At 49.9% G+C, this 17,013-nt stretch overlaps 1 protein-coding gene across 3 annotated transcripts; it reads left to right on the top strand.

Moving 5' to 3' along the window:
- The first annotated feature begins 538 nt into the window (after nucleotides 1–538).
- On the top strand, nucleotides 539–16,915 carry SLC5A11 (solute carrier family 5 member 11). Of its 3 annotated transcripts, XM_054213037.1 has the most exons (16): nucleotides 539–636; nucleotides 3,624–3,800; nucleotides 4,731–4,802; nucleotides 5,510–5,614; nucleotides 5,867–5,926; nucleotides 6,435–6,539; nucleotides 7,937–8,042; nucleotides 8,842–8,922; nucleotides 9,351–9,556; nucleotides 10,378–10,513; nucleotides 11,267–11,374; nucleotides 11,741–11,891; nucleotides 12,128–12,296; nucleotides 13,082–13,297; nucleotides 14,511–14,673; nucleotides 15,786–16,915. In XM_054213037.1, exons 2-16 carry the CDS (start codon nucleotides 3,669–3,671, stop codon nucleotides 16,004–16,006), a joined length of 2,031 nt encoding a protein of 676 aa, XP_054069012.1. In that variant the 5' UTR covers nucleotides 539–636; nucleotides 3,624–3,668; the 3' UTR covers nucleotides 16,007–16,915. The 3 variants fall into 3 exon arrangements, with proteins under 3 accessions (XP_054069012.1, XP_054069010.1, XP_054069011.1); XM_054213036.1 differs by lacking the exon at nucleotides 15,786–16,915 and adding an exon at nucleotides 1,835–2,420 and having other exon boundaries at nucleotides 610–636; nucleotides 13,082–14,653; XM_054213035.1 differs by lacking the exon at nucleotides 15,786–16,915 and having other exon boundaries at nucleotides 13,082–14,653.
- The last annotated feature ends 98 nt before the right edge of the window (nucleotides 16,916–17,013 follow it).

Raw genomic sequence — 17,013 nt, forward strand, 5'->3', positions numbered from 1 at the left:
GTTTCAGAGATGTATGAGCTGCCTCCTGCCACGGTCTCTCACTGTGCTGGAAGGTCCCTCTACAGCGTCATTCTCTGCGTGTTATTCGGCCGTAAGTATTTATCAGAGCTTTCAGACAGATGATGCCGAAACCAAAATCTCCAGCCTGGTCCCAGAAGGGAACCCGATTCTGGGATTAACCTACAGACTCAGAAATGAGTTATGAACCCCAGCCCACGGGTGAACTCTGCTCTTTGTAAGGTTTAGGCATAAACTTCGAGACAGGACAAGCTGTCAGCTCCCCCCTGTGTCACAGGCTGTCAGTTTGAGGGAACATTGTCACGGATTTTTTTTATTGTTACTTGTCTCTTCTTTAGCTGCGCAGATTGCTTAAGAGAATGGCACTCTGTGGAGTTTGACCCATGAGCCCTGATAGTGAAAATAATACACTTCTCACCAGAGCCACGGGAGACCGAAAGAGTAACTTCGGGCCATTAGTTTAACTTTGACTATAAATATTCCTTCTCATTCCTTGTGACACCGTTAACAGCTCCGCTGGCAAATCCCGATTCTCTGGCAATATTTAAGCTGCCTGTCAGTTGGCAGAGGCTTGGTGGTGCCCGGCGCAGGGAACAGAATGAGACCCAGCTGAGCGCAGTAAGTTCCCTTTCAGCTTCTACCTCGAGTCGGGGAGCTCCGGTTGGTGCGTGGGTTCGGGGCTGCTGCTGGGCTGCCTTTCAGCCCCGGCGAGCGGTGGTGTCTTTAGGAGGTGGACGGACCTGGGAATGCTTTAAAAAAATCCTGTTGAGGAGGCATTTAGAGCGATAGAGTCCCAACGGGTTACTCAAGACCCACGTGGGCTGCGTCTCTCCCCGGACCATTGATAAAGGGCTGGCTTCAGCCGCTTCATTTCAATGCCATGGATGTTCCCTCCTCACAATCTCTGGCGAGGAAAGCGCTGCCGCCTGTGCCAGGCACCAAGGGAGACTGGGCTGTGAGCTGAATTCACAAAACGGGCAAAATTTCCACTGGGCTGCGGCAGAGTTAGGATCTGAAATCAGAGCAACCAAGCCTGCTGCATTTTTCTTAATGCTCACCCTCATCCCCGGCTCCGGGAGCCACAAGAGGGGCTTTAACCAGGCACCTGTATTCAGCTCCGGGGATCTCCCCCGGAGTGTATCCCACGTTTCCTTTCCTTACTGGTGGGCACGGCAAATGCCTGCAGAGCTCTGCCCCACATCCGCACGTGTTTCGGAGGGAAAGACACAACACTCTTCTGCATGTGTGGCTGAATCCTGAGTGAGATTGAGCGTATGTAGCTTATAGCACTGGCTGTACCGCCGCTGCTGACCGCCCGCCGCGGGCCCTGGGATGGGAAGTGTCTCGGGATGAAAAGAAACAGCAACATCAGAGCTGCGAAAGAGAAAGTAGGAGGTGTTGGAGCAGGGTTAGCAACTTCCCAAGGCTGACATACCAAACCCTGTTTTTCTTTTCCTAGTTAGAGGTTAAGCATGCCAGTAAAAACTCGTCAACAGCCAAGAAAAATTGCCTCTTAAAGAGGTAAGATAGCACTGATCTTTGGTGCCCTGTATCCTTGAAAGGCAGGAGCTCCCAAGGAATTCAGTGGGATCCAGGGGCTTTACAAGGCACAGAAAAGGCTCTGCCGAGGCGCTGCAAGTCCCTGGTCCTGTCCCAGTGCTGCCACCGCTGCCACTAAGCCAGAACATGGCTCTGTACCATCTCTGGCTCTTGTGCTGGTGGCTGTTGATGTCTCAGTATACGACCTGCCAGCAGTTTCCTGGTATCTGCCACCGGGAAACTGCTTATTTATTGCTTAACCTTTTTGTAAATGCAGGACTGGCTGTAGCGGGGTCATGGGGCAGGGTTTGCCCTCCTGAGAAATCGCTGCATCTCTGTCACCACGGCATTGCGACCCCATTCCCTCTCTGCTCCTTCACACACCCGGGCGGCAGGTGCCCGGCGGTGCCAGGGGTGCAGGAGAGCAGCCAGGTGTGCTTCAGGCAAGTCTTCAGTCCGCAGGTGAGCTCAGGGCAGGTTCCAGCTCTGGCTCAACGCATCCACAAAGGGGTGAAGCCAGCGGAGGTTGTGAAACACGCGACGGAGGGACAGGGCGGCTGTTTCGGTCCGGGACGTTCAGAGGAAGAACTTGTTCGACCGCTTGCTGTCAGACCATCTGCGCCAGGAGCCCTGGGCTGGTGTAGGCCACCCTTCGCCCCACCTTCTTCAGCTTTTTGGCAGGGATGAGCTTATAAGTGTTGCCCCAGCCGCATAGGCAGGAGGACGAGGACCAGCAGACACCCGGCCCAGCCGTCCCGGCAACACCTGGGCTGGACCCGGAGCTGAGCCGGCTGCGAGGCGGCGCTGAGGCCGGGGAGCGCTGGTTCTGCTCCTCTTCAGAGGAACCGTCTCGGCTCAGCGGGGTAAGAGAAATAATCCTGGACCTGCTCCATGGCTGGAGGGTGGCAGTGCCTGGGGATGCCTGGTGACCGACAGCGGCCACCACCGAGCCAGGGAATCCCTGAGGTGGGCCTTGCCCTGCCTTGGCCGCACCAGGGCTGCCACTCGCCTACGGTCCTGCTCTCAAAGTGGGGCCGAGCCTGGGCGAGGGGAGGAGGAGGAAACGAGGAGGAACTGTGTTAATTCAGATACCCGGCTGACATCCCTGCATGGATGTTATCCTGCCCCTTCCTCCAAAGGGCAGCAGCCTGGCACCACAGGGCGCTCCGGAGGGCTCCAGAGAGCCTTCACAGAGGTCCCTCACTGGTGCCACATCTCCTCATCAGGCATTTATGGACAAGAAAATGAGGTTTTCTTCCTGCGGGAAGCACACGAGTATCTCACCTGCAGGAAATGCCTCTGCGGGCTGGTGTGCAGGACGGAGCCCCAGCTCTGGCACCGGCTCTTCTGCCGCTCAGTGCCGGTCCCACACCGCTGCTAGCGGCAGTACCCGCCGCTCATCCCCGCTGCCCTGGCTTGCTGCAGCATGGCAGAGGGTACATCCTTCCCTGTGCTCGGCGACACGCTGCCAGCCTCCATGCCCGATAAGGGAGTGGAGAGGGCAGTGCCTGCTCGCCGGGAAGGCAGCCTTTCTCAGGAGGAAACCCAAGCACTCTCTGCACCCGGGACCAAGCTCTCGCTGTGGCGAAGGAGGAAAAACACCACCACTGCTGGAGCAGTTCATGTATCTTCACATCCCACCTGCTCGTCATGGGCATGTTTCTGGCAGCAGCTTCTCGCCAAGGCCACTCCCGCAGTGCTGCTGCCCTGGGACCTGAAGGCTGTCATCACCATCTGTGTCACATCACGGTCCTTTCCTCTGGCTATTTCATCTCTTTACACCTACTCTCTAAGGCACCCATTTCTCTGACAGTTAAGAAAATTATCCACTGCAAAGGAAATCCAACCAACCCACATCTGGCCTGCCCGCTGCCAGCATCTTCACATCGCAGACAGGGACTCATGGATGCAAATGCCAGAGACAAGAACCATCTCCTCGGCTCTGGCATGAGCAGCACTGCAGCCGGAGCCACGGAGCCGATAACCTCTGAATTACTCAAGAAACAGTCAACACCTTCATGGTGCTGCCACATCCTCTCCTAACCATGCAACCCATTTTTTGACAGATACATGCATCAAGATAAAGGAGCGCTCAGCCTGCATAAGAAACCATGGAGACCACCAGCAGCACTCCATCCTCGGTGACCCCCTCGTGGGATGTGTTTCCCCAGAAGATGCTGGGCCCCATAGACATTGCTGTTCTCGTGCTGTACTTTGTGTTTGTCCTCGCGGTTGGGCTGTGGGTAAGCAGATACTGTTAAAAGCTTTTGTATGTGCCCATTATACTGAGAAATATGGCTGTTTGGGCCTCAAGTCATTTTACTTTGGCTCAAACCTGGCCACACTTCACTGGATTCAACTGAACAAGAGGAAAGATAGAGCTTACAGGTCCTTTTCCTCACTTCAGCCCAGGGAAGCGTCCTCACTGCTCCAGAGGAGAGCTGTTCAGCTCTAGTGTTTGCCAAGGTTTTGAGAACCCTTGTAAGGAAGAGGTCGTCTAAGTACAAAGTATTGCTAATAATAATGTTTTGTTCATCCAGGAAGGAATTGCTGTCCTATAAATCACCCATGCTTGTCTGCAGTGGTCTCGACAGCAGATTCCGTAAATTAAAAATACTGTTTATATATAATTAGTGCAGAAGGACATCCTTCTGGCACGGCTTCTGTAATAGCAGAAGCACAATCTGGCTGTCATAAGGCAGAGATTAATAGTTGCTCCCTTTAAATGGGGTGCATAACTCTCAAGGTGTTGTGTGAAACTATCTGAAATCTCTGAAGAACAGGAGTCAGTGAGTAATACGTGCAATGCCGAGCATTTCTCCTGGCTCTGCCTAATAACGAGGGAAGTCAACAGTTCTTGGCCAAAATTGCTTGTCTTCCTTGCGGATCTGGAGTGATTTAGTTTGCTTATCACAGAAAACATTTAATCAGGATGCTGAGATGATAGAAAACTTTGCACGATGCTTAGAGCATTAGTGGTTCCCTCCCACTTCTGCTGCTCTCTTGTCCCCCAGGATTTCCCAGCAGCAACTGCAGGTCCTGCAAAGAAACCCTTCGCTTTCATCTGATCTGATGACAGTACAGAGTCTCCCGCTGGGGAAATCGCTTGCTATACTTTGAGCAGCAACTGAAATGACTGCTAAAACCTGTGCTCTGCTTTTCTCCTTTCCCAGTCCATGTGGAAGACGCAGCGCAGCACTGTAAAAGGCTACTTTCTAGCTGGGGGACAGATGGTTTGGTGGCCTGTAAGTATCTACTATCATTACACTGCTTGTGCCCCTAGGCTATAGCAAGACTGAGAAGCACTTCTGTCCAAGCAGAACTTATTTCTCCAAACACACACACACACACAAATTACTTCCATGTTTTGCAAAGACCCAGTTACAATACTGGCTTTTTTTTCCCATATTTGAGAGTGGGGAAGCGGAGCTGCTGCAGGGCACCTGCCACAGCCCTGCCCCCCTGCGAGAGCCAGCCCTCCGGCTTGCGAAGCCTGTCCAGCTCTGCATACTTTTATCTGGAGATTTCCAGCATTAACTGGGTGGTCCCCATCACAGACACAGCTTTATGTTGAGCCAGTCTGCTCGGTGGGGTATTTCATTTGGGCTGGTCTGGTGAGTCAGTATGTAATAGCGTATACTAATATAAGAACCTGATGACCTGACTTTTATACTTGTTACCTCTACCTTCTGCCCTGCTCCCTCACAAGAGACTGGACACTGTTTTGGAAGAAGGATGGTCCTAAACATGCCCACAAATGAGTGATAGGCAGCAAATGATGAAAGAAGGTGGACAGAGGTGCCAGAGTCACTGAACATGTAGGCAAAGAAGAAGGTGGCAGAGGGTGACAAGGATTTCATGTCCTCCAGAGTCATGAGTGGGGGAACAGCATCACTGTGTTCTCATCTGGTCCATGTGCCAGGGCCAGATCCGATTTCCTCTCTTTCTCCAGGTGGGCGCATCCCTGTTTGCCAGCAATGTTGGAAGTGGCCACTTCATCGGCCTGGCTGGATCAGGAGCTGCCTCGGGAATAGCCGCAACAGCCTATGAGTGGAACGTGAGTGTGGCATGGCGACTCTGTAGCTGTCTCCATGCTGGATGGGGCAACTCCAGCACCAACAAGTCACCACACAAGGGTATAGGTCTGGCAGATCCAAAGGCTCAGAATGCTGCTGCATGAGCTAGAACTCACCACCAGCTGCTGAGGATTGGAGGCCCCTGAGGGATAACCCAGTCCCCGTGTCCCCACTGATCCACCCGATCGCAGCCTTGACCAGCATTGCTGACCTTCTTTCCATTTGTTTTGCAGGGGATGTTTTGTGTGTTGGTGCTGGCCTGGCTATTCCTTCCAATTTACATAGCAGCAGGAGTAAGTAGATGGGAAGTTGCGTCTATCAATGATTTGCTGGTATTTAAACCACCTGTTTGGTTCATGGGCTCAACCACCTCCTGCAGCACTTGTGCATCTGCTGGCAGGGCAGGACGTGAGCCATGCTGCACCCAGCTGCCTGGGATAAAGGGGACAAGAGCTGCTGCCTGGGAACAGCACCGAGGGTTCGGGTGCGGGGGTCAGACTGCTCCGCTGCCCTTGGCAATGGAGTAGAGTTGCTCCGTCTCCCGAGGAGATGGATGAAGGCTCTCTTATCACAGTTTATAGTGAGCCTTATGTCAGATATTATAGCAAAGTCAGTGCTTGCTAAGCTGTTGTGCTAGCCTAAGTAGGCAGCTGAGAAACAAATATCAGTACAGTGTGAGCGGCAGGGCTGTTCTGGTCCTTTACCAGTGCAAGCCACCCACACCGGCTCCGCGGGTGAGCTCTCTGCAATTCACGGGAGCGACTGCATACCAGCTTCTCTGATGGTATGTCTCTCGCCTAGGTAACTACCATGCCTGAGTACTTGCGAAAACGTTTTGGAGGGAAAAGAATTCAGATGTTTCTGGCGATTCTCTACTTGTTCATCTATATCTTCACCAAAATATCAGTAAGTAGAAAAAAACATGGGAACAGACTGAATCAAATTCACTTTGGAAACACGTGCTGATCAGCGAGGCTGAGAAATGCAACTACTGGCCCTTCCCTATACTAGCAGAAAAGGGTGTATTATCAAAGTGTCTGAGGAACATAGCCTATAGCTGTTTTGAGAACCTACACAAAAAGAATAACTTCTTTTTTTTTCCCATGAAGGATCTGAACACTTGCTACAGTAGGGGAGGTAAAGCCAGGTGTCAATGTCCTGAGCGATAGCTCATTGAAAAGTTGAGTTGTGAGCGTGGATGCGTTTGTTGTTAGATTTTGTACATCTGGCAGCTTACCCAGTTTCTTCCCTTTGCATGTTTATTGCCTGCGCAAGCACCAAATGCTGTTATGTGCATGATGAATAAGAACGTAGGAGTTGGTATGTGTTTAGGTGAAAGGAGTTTAGTGATTTATTGCACCTGTTTGATGTCGTGCCTTGAATAAATAACTGAATCAACCCTTGCACAACACCTCACTAGCTGCTTATTAACTGTGCAGCAGTGCATGAATCTGTGAAATCAGACAAGACCCTGCCAGTGTTTTTCCTGTACGTACGGGGCCAAAGTGGGACACGCTGTCTGACACACACCTGCCTGTGTCCCCTCTGAAAGGGATGCGAGTCGCGGGTTTGAGGTGGCACTGAGGAGCTAGGCTCAGGTTCTCGGCTAGAAAAAACTAACCATTTGATGCAAATCTCTGACAATACAATTCCTGAGAGAGAACGGATCATTCAGATGCTTTTATATCTGTCTGTCATTTGCCTATCCTAAAGCTCTCCTAAAATGCAGCATTTTTACGTAGCAGCAGAGCCAGTTGGTCTGGGCTGGGTCCCAGCCCCAAGGTCGCTCTTCCTTATTATCTCGCTGTCACCGTGTCAGCAGGGAGGAATTCACGTTGTGGCAAACCGGTGCTGGGGCTGGCGGCCGCTGAGGCACCCAGGGGGGTTTGCACCGTGGGTGCTCCAGTCCCACAGCCAGCACAGCTCCCCCCACCCCGCTCGCCGGTGCTCCGGGAAAGAGATAAGCTCACCCCACCCAAATGCCTTTTGCACGGAGCCCTGTGCATGCTCCCCCTCTCTCGGGACAGCTTCACCATCGCCCTCCCTGTCCCCCCATGGCCAGTAATAATAAACTGTCTAAATGCTGAATTGAACCTGGTCGTAATGGACAGGAGGCAGGAGCTGGGGCTGCAGAGGGATGCGCCACGTGGAGAAGATGCTGTGGGGAGCTAGAGGGTCACAAGCCAGACTGGTCCCACTAAAGGAGACAGCTTGGTCAGCTAAATGTTCACACTCCCTGGTACTAATACCTTTGAGGGGCTCGGTAATATCCTTCCAACTGTGATAACTATCTTTTTCTCTAGGTCGATATGTACGCTGGGGCCCTCTTCATTCAGCAAGCCTTGCACTGGGACCTCTATATCGCTGTGGTAGGCTTGCTGGCAATCACAGCCGTCTACACTGTTGCGGGTACGTGGCTGAGTTCCAAATCACACTCCAGATCCTGCTTAGTGAGCTGAGCGTGTTCATGCAGTTCACTGTGCATCCTCGTGCATCTGGTTTTGCCATGAGTACGGATAATGGCGGGGGGGTGGGGGCGAAGCAACCGAGAACCTGCCCGTCAAGAAAAAATTACCAGATAAGAGTAAATGAATACCCCTTATAAGGCCACACCAGATAGGGATGCATGTCAGTTCCGCTTTAAGGAGAAGCTATGCTCCAGGCATTTGCACAATACATTTTTCCTCTGGGCTCTTTGGAGGGATGAGCGGATTTACATAACAATGAGCCGTGTAATGGGGAAAGCGTTGTCAGCCTTGGGTGCCCTTTTGGGTTTTATGGGTGGCCAAATGGAAAAAAGCCATGCACGGAGTAAGCAGCAAATCCCAAACAAATAAAGGTTGCTCCTTTCCCAGTGCTCACCCCGAGTGATGTTGCTCATAAATATCCCCGCACCTTTTTTTTTTTTCTCGTCTCCTCCTTATTCAGCTTGGGCTTTGTTTTGGAGCTTTTCCATGTATTTCCTGTAGAAGTACTTATACTGGACTTTGGCTTTTTAGTGACAAAATGGTGACTCATGATCCAAAACACGAGAAATTTCAGCCAAAGTGTAATGCACAGGAACTGGCCGAGCTGCCCCCCAGCACAGCCAGCCTGCCAGGCACGGGGCTGGGCTTAATGCTGCTTCTCAAAAACTTCTGCAAAGTGTGAGATGCTACGACAGAATAAACCCAGTTTCCCACAGTTTGCTCTTTCTCTGCTCTCTTAGGTGGCCTGGCAGCTGTGATATACACAGACGCTCTGCAAACTTTCATCATGCTGATCGGGGCTATGACTCTCATGGTCTTCAGTGAGTGTTTCCCTGGGCTTTTATTACTAAAACTATGATAGAAGCTTTACCAAGTGCTACAAACAAGCTGGATCATCACAACCGATTACTCAATTGATGTTCTGGGAACTGCTTTCTATATATTCTCCTGGAAGAACACATACTCATACAAATAATCTTACAGTAGTTCTTTATGTGTTAAAAATGCATGAGTACTCCCTGAAAAATCCCTAAAGAAATACGTTCTGAAGCGGTATCACAGGTGAACAAGCACCTTCTCTAGCCAGCAGTTTTAGTGTTATGCCATTCCCCAGCCCAATCTTCGAGTCAATAGCTTTTGATTTTTAAAGAATACTTGTGGAGGATCACCCACAGCAAACTACAGAGACTGCAAATCAGAGTACCGTCCCGGGAAGATGTGATAACCTTCTTCTCATGACCTATTTTAGGCTTTGTTGAAGTTGGCGGTCTTGAAGGTCTGCAGACAAAATACTTTGATGCCATTCCCAGCACCCGCAAGGAAAACAGTAGCTGCGGTTTGCCAAGACAAGATGCTTTTCACATTTTCCGAGACCCTGTTAACTCTGACCTTCCCTGGCCAGGAGTTTTGGTAGGAATGACCATCCCCTCCCTGTGGTACTGGTGTACAGATCAGGTGGGTTACTGCGTATTGCTTTCTTGGGTTTCAAGAACATGCTATGGGTTGTTTGAATCTGATTACAAACCGAGGGTCTGCAAGGTAGCCTGGACCGGTTTACTATTTCTGATGGGAGTTTAGTAAAATCTGATGGTTTCAATCCTAAAGATGCAAAACTTGATATGCATAACTAAATTTTGGGAATCATTTCAATGTAAAAAGCTGTAAGAATGTGTTTGTGAGTTAATCCCAGTCTATAAAGAAGTTTTCAGTTTGTTTTGTTTTGTTTTTAACTTAAACCTTTCACTTCTTGCGAACCACCTGTGAATTCACTCTTTCAGCTTCCCAGGGCTCTGCCTACCATCCCTCCCAGCGACAACATTAGAGCCAGCAAGACTGCAGCCCTAAGCAACCTCCTGATGTTCCTGTAGTACTCTTGTCTAACTCATTTTGCCCATTTCAGAGTCTGTCCTGCTTTGACAGGAGGGCTGCTGACCTGTCCAGGCTTAGCCATCGGCTCAGGGAAGTCCCCAACAAAAGAAGAAAATTCTAAGCCTGAGTATGATTAGTTAAGGAACAGATTATGCAGCATGGTATTCTGCAAAAGCAAGGCTCAGATTTGAAGACACAAGCAGTGCCTTTCAGGTCTACGTTTCTGTAAAGTACTCGGGATCTGAAGCAAGAATTATAAAGCTACAGCCAAGCTCTGTGTTCACCCTTCTTACATTTCAATAGTTTAGAGGAGGGTAAAGTATACACATGAACGCAATTGGTATCACGTCATCTACAACTAGCTCCTGTCTGCTGACAGCAGACCAAACACATTTCTTAATTCCTAGGTCATCGTTCAGAGGTCCCTTGCTGCTAAAAACCTCTCTCACGCCAAAGGAGGCTCCTTGATGACCTCCTACTTGAAAATTTTGCCCCTCTTTATGATGGTAATGCCGGGAATGATCAGCCGGATTCTCTTCCCAGGTAAGTGCTAAAGGAGAGATCTGTTCCCTCTATTTGTCACTACTGTTGTGCCTACTCTACGGAGCTGGAACAGCCTGTACCGAGTAAGTTAAAAACTTGCAATGCATCAAATGCCCAAAGCATGAAGACACTTGCTTCCAGTTATAAGCGGAAGAATGTGCATCCTCCTACAGCAGACCCCAGACACGTATTGCACAACGTGCTAGAGCCGTTGGCTGTCATCCATCTTCACAGCAGTTGCGCTGATCCTTCTGAGCTTGCTACCTGCAGCAGCTCTGCGTTTTGATCCATGCTCTGAGTCCCCTCCTGCACCCAACATGTTACTCCTCCTGCAGTTTAAGTTTGAGGCACTCAGAGAAACCCTAACATACCACCTGGAATGTCATAAACTGCTCACCAGGTGGGAACGTGTGGATGTGCCTGTCTGTCAGGAGCTGTGCTAGAGGTGGGCGGACAGCCTCAGTCCTCAAGTGATCAGCATTCCTAGAAAAGAATTAGACATGCAGGGCAGGTCAAATACCGATACGGATTGTATCTTTCGCATGCAAGCAAAAAAAGGGAAAACGGGGAGCTCAGTGCCGCCCTGACCTCACTGGGTTGGGAGAGTCCACTGTCGTTTGCTGGAAGCTTTCCAAGCTTTCCAGTATTTCACTTAGAAAGCAGTTTACAACATTCAGTAGACTAACTTGTTTCGATATATTGGTTTATTGTGGCTACGGAATACTGCCTCTTACTCCCTCTTGCATATTTTAGATCTGGTGGCTTGTGCAGATCCAGAAATTTGCCGAAAAATCTGCGGCAATCCGTCTGGCTGTTCCGATATTGCTTATCCTAAGCTGGTCATAGAACTTCTGCCTGTAGGTAAGGAGCTTGGCCTGTAGGTAAGGTGCTGGCACTGATGGGTACAGTACACACCAGCCAAAAGGCATCTGTGAGAGAAGTTCAGGGAGAAAAATACTCTGCAACTATAATTTTAGTGGGGTTTATGTTGGGCTTGGTGATGATCCAGTATCCAGAGGTCTAATTCAGTCAAATCTGGATAAGAGATAAAGCACAGATGCTTAACAATGAGAATCAACTGTTAACACCTTCCTATCACTACCAATTTTAAAACTGGAGCTAAAAACATTTTTAAAAGTCTGTTCTAGTTCAAAGGAGAATTCAAGGACATCCTACAGTGTGGTTATTGGGGATTCCTCAGGGCAGCTGTACTTCTTCTGTTTCCAGGACTCAGGGGCCTGATGATGTCAGTGATGATAGCAGCTCTCATGTCCTCCCTGACTTCCATCTTTAATAGTGCCAGCACCATTTTCACCATGGACCTCTGGAAACACTTCCGTCCTCGTTGCTCTGAGTGGGAACTCATGATTGTTGGCAGGTATGGAGAACTAGGACACGTGTATTATATCAAAGCCTGAGCATTAGAGACACATCTCAGCACACCTCACAGCCTGCCACCCCCGTACAGATGTAACGTCTTCATGTTGCACAGGTTTGCTGGAGGACTAGAGTGGGGACCTTATGGTTATGAGAGATCTCAGTAGAGTCTTGCACGCTGAGCAACTGGAAAAGAACAGTCTGAGTTAATAGTAATGGCATCTTTTTCTTGCACAGGGTCTTTGTGCTGCTGCTCACTGTGGTCTCCATCCTATGGATCCCACTGGTACAGGCTGGCCAGGGAGGGCAGCTCTTTATTTACATCCAGTCGATCAGCTCCTACCTGCAGCCCCCCGTGGCAATGGTGTTTATACTGGGTTGCTTCTGGAAAAGAGCAAATGAAAAGGTAACAGCTCCGCTGTGCTCAGCACAGTCACCTCCACGGCCTCGCTGTCCTCATGAGAGTCCTGCAGTTCAAACCACCAGCCCAGGCTGCTGTCCTGCTGCCCCTTGCAGTGTTTGGGAGAATGAAGGCACCCAGACCTCTGAAGAACCCAAGCAACCATCACCCACACAGGAGGCAGCAATTCCTGCCATTTTCCAAAGACTCGATTGGCATTTCAGAAGGAATGAGATGACTGCATCACTCTGTCACAGGGTGTCCTTCACAAACCTTGAAGCCTGTTAGGGGCTTATTAGCCATCAGCTTATTACAGGGACTTGTATGATCTGCATCAGGGGGGCTACAGAAGGCACAGTGAGCCCAGAGGGCGAAGGAGCCAGAACAACTGGCATCAGGAGATCTAAACCTCCAGTTTCTCCACGAAGTCTGGCGCTGGGTAATGAGTAAAATCTTCCCAAACTGGGCTTTGGTTACGTGGAGAGCAGTTGTCAGCCCCCCAGGGTTAAGGCAATCATTAGGATACAAATATCACTCTTCCAAGTATTCTGGCATAAGATGTTATCCTTCCCCTCCACACCAAAATTAAAAACCCACTAGATCCCACAGAGGAGAGTTACCAGGCTACTGTAACAGCACTGGCAGAGAAGAAAAGGGAGGAAAAGTAGCCCAACAAAAAAACAGCAAGCAGAAAGCCTGGCCAGCTTGTAGCCTGAGAACATGGATATAGCCCTGTATCCCGGGTGGGTGCTTGCTTCTTGCCCCTGTAAAAAATACCCTTCCTTTCCTAGGGCGCGTTCTGGGGCCTAGTGATCGGGCTGCTGCTGGGCGTCATTCGGCTGGTGCTGGACTTCATCTACCCAGAGCCCCAGTGCGGCGAGACCGACCTCCGACCAGGCGTGGTGAAGTACATGCACTATCTCTACTTCTCCATGGTCCTGGCCGCCATCTCCACGCTCACTGTGCTGGTCGTGAGCCTGCTCACAGAACCCCCCTCGGAAGAAATGGTGCGTCACCCCTTCAGATTTCTTTTGTTACTTGTAAATGGTTTCCAGGATGCCCCGCACTACATCCATGGGAATAATGCGGGGATAAATAATCTGGAAATGGAAGTTTCCGTTCATTCTTTATTTATGATCACACTTGGAATAATCTGTAACAGCAATCCCTCCTCTGCTCCGGCACCCTGCTGCCATTTAAGAGTTTGGTCCCGTAAATCCAGAGTCCCGCCCTGGAAACTGGTCAACAGTAGATGCTACAAAGAGCTGTTCTTAAATTCAAACGTGTGTTTAATGCATGACAAATTAGCTTTTTCCCTCTATTTTCCAAGAAATTCCAGCTTCTGGGTCATCTTTATCAACTCTCTTACTAATTTAGTGAGGAACCATTTTTACTCGCAGAAAAGAGAAATCAAGGGCAGAGAGCACACTTCCTCTGGAACAGGTTTGTGCCAGTTTGACTATTTTCAATAGATACACTGAGGCTACAGAAAAACATTAATAGCAGAAAGAAGGGCCAGAAGGGACCTTCAGAAATCATACAGCCAACGCATCCTTGTGCTTCAAGACAGGACTAACCTGATGTATTTATGAAAGACCTGGTGAACTTATTCTTAAAAGTCTCCAGAGAGGCAGAATGCCCAGGGAGGCGTGTGATCGATTTGAGAGCTCACCTGCCCTACCGGTAGCAATTTTTCCTCATCTCCAACCTGAATCTTTCCAGCTTCATGTTGTGCTCATCCCTTTCTGTCCACCCTATCGTTGATACTGAGAACGTTTCTCTTTAATGAGTCTTTTACATATTTGAAGAAAATTATCATATCTCCCACCTGTCTTCTCTTCTCTCCACAACCCCAGTTCTTTGAATCATTCCTCCCTGGCCGCAATTTCCATTCTTTTGCTCCCTTCACTGACCCGCTCTCAGTCTGCGTCCAGTGATGGTCCCGTGCAGAAATGTCTCCTCCTCAGTAACAGAGAGTGAAGAATGGCATCTGTACCAACAGCTATCGTGTTCCAGGCAAAACTAAACCCAACATGCCGGTGGTAGCCATCGCTTCTATAGTTACCAGCTGAGCACTTGGCTGTTCACCTGCTCCAACAGGGCAGGAGAACAGATTTCAGCCCCTCTAAGTATTCTCTCTGCAGGCTGCTCTACTGCTAAGGTAGTCCTTTAAACAACCATGAAAGCAGTTTTCTTTAACACCACTCTTCATGCCATCAGATAAGTCGGCTTACCTGGTTCACACGCGGGGATCTACCAGCCAAGAAAGACCTAGCAGTCAGCCCTTCCCCTGATGCTGCAAAAGGAGTGTGTGAAGCTGAGCGCCCAGCTCTCCAGATTGATATAAGCATTGCTTCTGAAAATAGTTCAAATGATAATAAATGTAAGTGCTGCAACATCGTATTCAGTAATACCTACACTTAACAACCCTAGGCATTATGTAGAGCCTTTGAAGACAAGAAACATTAAAACTCCTTCCTCTGGATTTCTGTAACTTCAGGGCATGCTAAAAGGTTTTTACCTGACAGTGTTACCTAAGCAGAAGTTTAGTTTCTTTTCCATCTCTTGATGGCATTAGAAATGCTTGAAATCGAGAAGGAGCTGGATGGGATACAGAAAGCCATGCCCGTTATCCTGCACTAGCGCCGGGTGCTGCTTGCGCCTGCTGCGAGGAGAACTGGTTGAAAAAGGGGAGGGTGGAGGAAAAGCACAATTATTTTCACAAAATTCCATTTCTGTTTTTCAGTGATGTTTTCTGATCGACTCTAGCAGCAGGGAGAACCCAGAGCCCTGGGCGGAGTTCTTGACAGATCAGTGAAGGAGGATTTACATTTTTTAAAACTTGTACTTGTCGGTATTAGGTACAAACACGCATAGCAACTCATTCTGCATTTTCCAGCGATGATTACCATCACTTGTTTTTGCCAGGCTTGGGACACTGTTTATGTGACTGCGCAGCTTTTGCTATGTATTGCTTTGATCTATAAAAAGCTGTTGAAAACATCAGTAAGTTAATGAATTATGGTGCAGATCTCCCAACTGGCTGGGAAGTCTCACGTTCGTTGTGCATGAGCGCTGTCTTCCCAGCATTTAGTCGTGTATGCCCTAACCCACACCAGAGCTGGGAAAATTCAATTTACACGTGTGTGGCGTGGGGTAACCCTAAATGGACTAGAGCGTGCACTTGCAAGAGGAAGCTGATGGGCACCAAGCAGCTACAGCTCAGCTTTTAGGTCCGGTCTACTGTTACTCTTTATTAAATGTTGGGAACAGCAGAACTTCAGCTCAGACCTCCAGGGAGAAAAGAAATTCATACTAGAGCTCCCAAAAGATTCTAACTGAAGGGATTCCTAAACCTCAGTGTAGCTAGTGTATTCATTTAAAGAACACTGGTGCATTTTTGCATCAAAACCCTTTGTACAGGACCACACTGATACATTCCTGGGATGTGTTCTGTTGGTGAGATTTATACCTCACTATTGACTGTCTTTTTAGGTATGACTAACGCCAAAGGGAACTCGAAGCTGGTGACCACCCTCCTGTGGCTCTGCGGGATGGAGCGCAAACAGGAAAATGCTGAGAACGTGGCGCCGACTAAACCCGAGCCGCTTCCCGTGGCTTCCCTGGAGGAGACACCGCTGGTGAAACACGTCCTGAACGCCAACTTGCTGTTATGTGTATGTGCTGGGATCTTCCTCTGGGCCTACTTCGCATAGCAGTCGGCTATTCGACTCCAGATGACATCAACTAATTTTAATTGGTGTAAATAATAATAACTAGCAGAGGGTTAATGTAATTCATAATGCTTTCTAAATTTTATTTCTTTATTTAAGAAGACAGAGCCTCCTCCCTAATCCTTTCCTTATTTCCAGTGGAGGCCTGGCTGTGAAAGGTGCCGAGCCCTCAGCACCACCACGGTCAGACCCAAACACGGGTGTGAGGGGAACTAAGGAAGGCAGCTAGGCAGAAGAGGTTTGTTTGGATATTTTAAATATTTAATTATGCTCTTTGGGGTTAGAGCACCGCCTGGAATTCAGGAAGTCTAGATTCTCTTCCTATTTATGCCTCTGTAACCAGCTCCAAGCGCTTGCTTCCCCTTTGGATCAGCTCCTCTGCCCTGGAGGAGAGCCCAGGCCTGCTGCCGGTGCGGGCTGGGAGCAGCAGCCGTGCCTCGCTGCCTCAGCGGGCAGAAGCGCCTGTGCAATTAGCGCTCCCGGGCCCGCTGACGCTTCTGTGAGTTTATGCTGAATTAACGAAGCTCTTGCGGCCTCCCTGCATTACAGCCTGCCCACACTGCTGGCAGTGCTGCCATGGTGGGGCTGACACTGACCGACACCAGCATCCAGCCTGGAAACTGCCCCAAAATTGTCATCAGGGACACCCGAAGGGAGCTAAACCAGCCCAAAGGCAGCAGGTGCTGGCAGGGAGGAGGGCAGCGCGGGGCCTGCTGGCACCCCCTCGCCCCCTGGGGCCGTTCTGCCAGCGCTTCCGTGCCACGAAGACCCTCGGTCGGGACCAACGACCGCCGCTGGCCATGCCCAGGGCACTGCTGGAGGAGTGATTCAGCCTGGCCCCGTCCCCCGGGGCTTTGTGTAGCTGCAGATAAAACTTCATTAAAGAGCGAGAGCTGCTCCCCGCCTGCTTGGAGTGTGTGGGGCTTGGGGCGGGGTAGAGGGGGGAGCTGTGCCCGAGGCCTCGGGCCCAGCGCGGCCCCTCGCGGCCT

This window comes from Rissa tridactyla, chromosome 8 (assembly GCF_028500815.1).
Source record: "Rissa tridactyla isolate bRisTri1 chromosome 8, bRisTri1.patW.cur.20221130, whole genome shotgun sequence".
Taxonomy (NCBI): domain Eukaryota; kingdom Metazoa; phylum Chordata; class Aves; order Charadriiformes; family Laridae; genus Rissa; species Rissa tridactyla.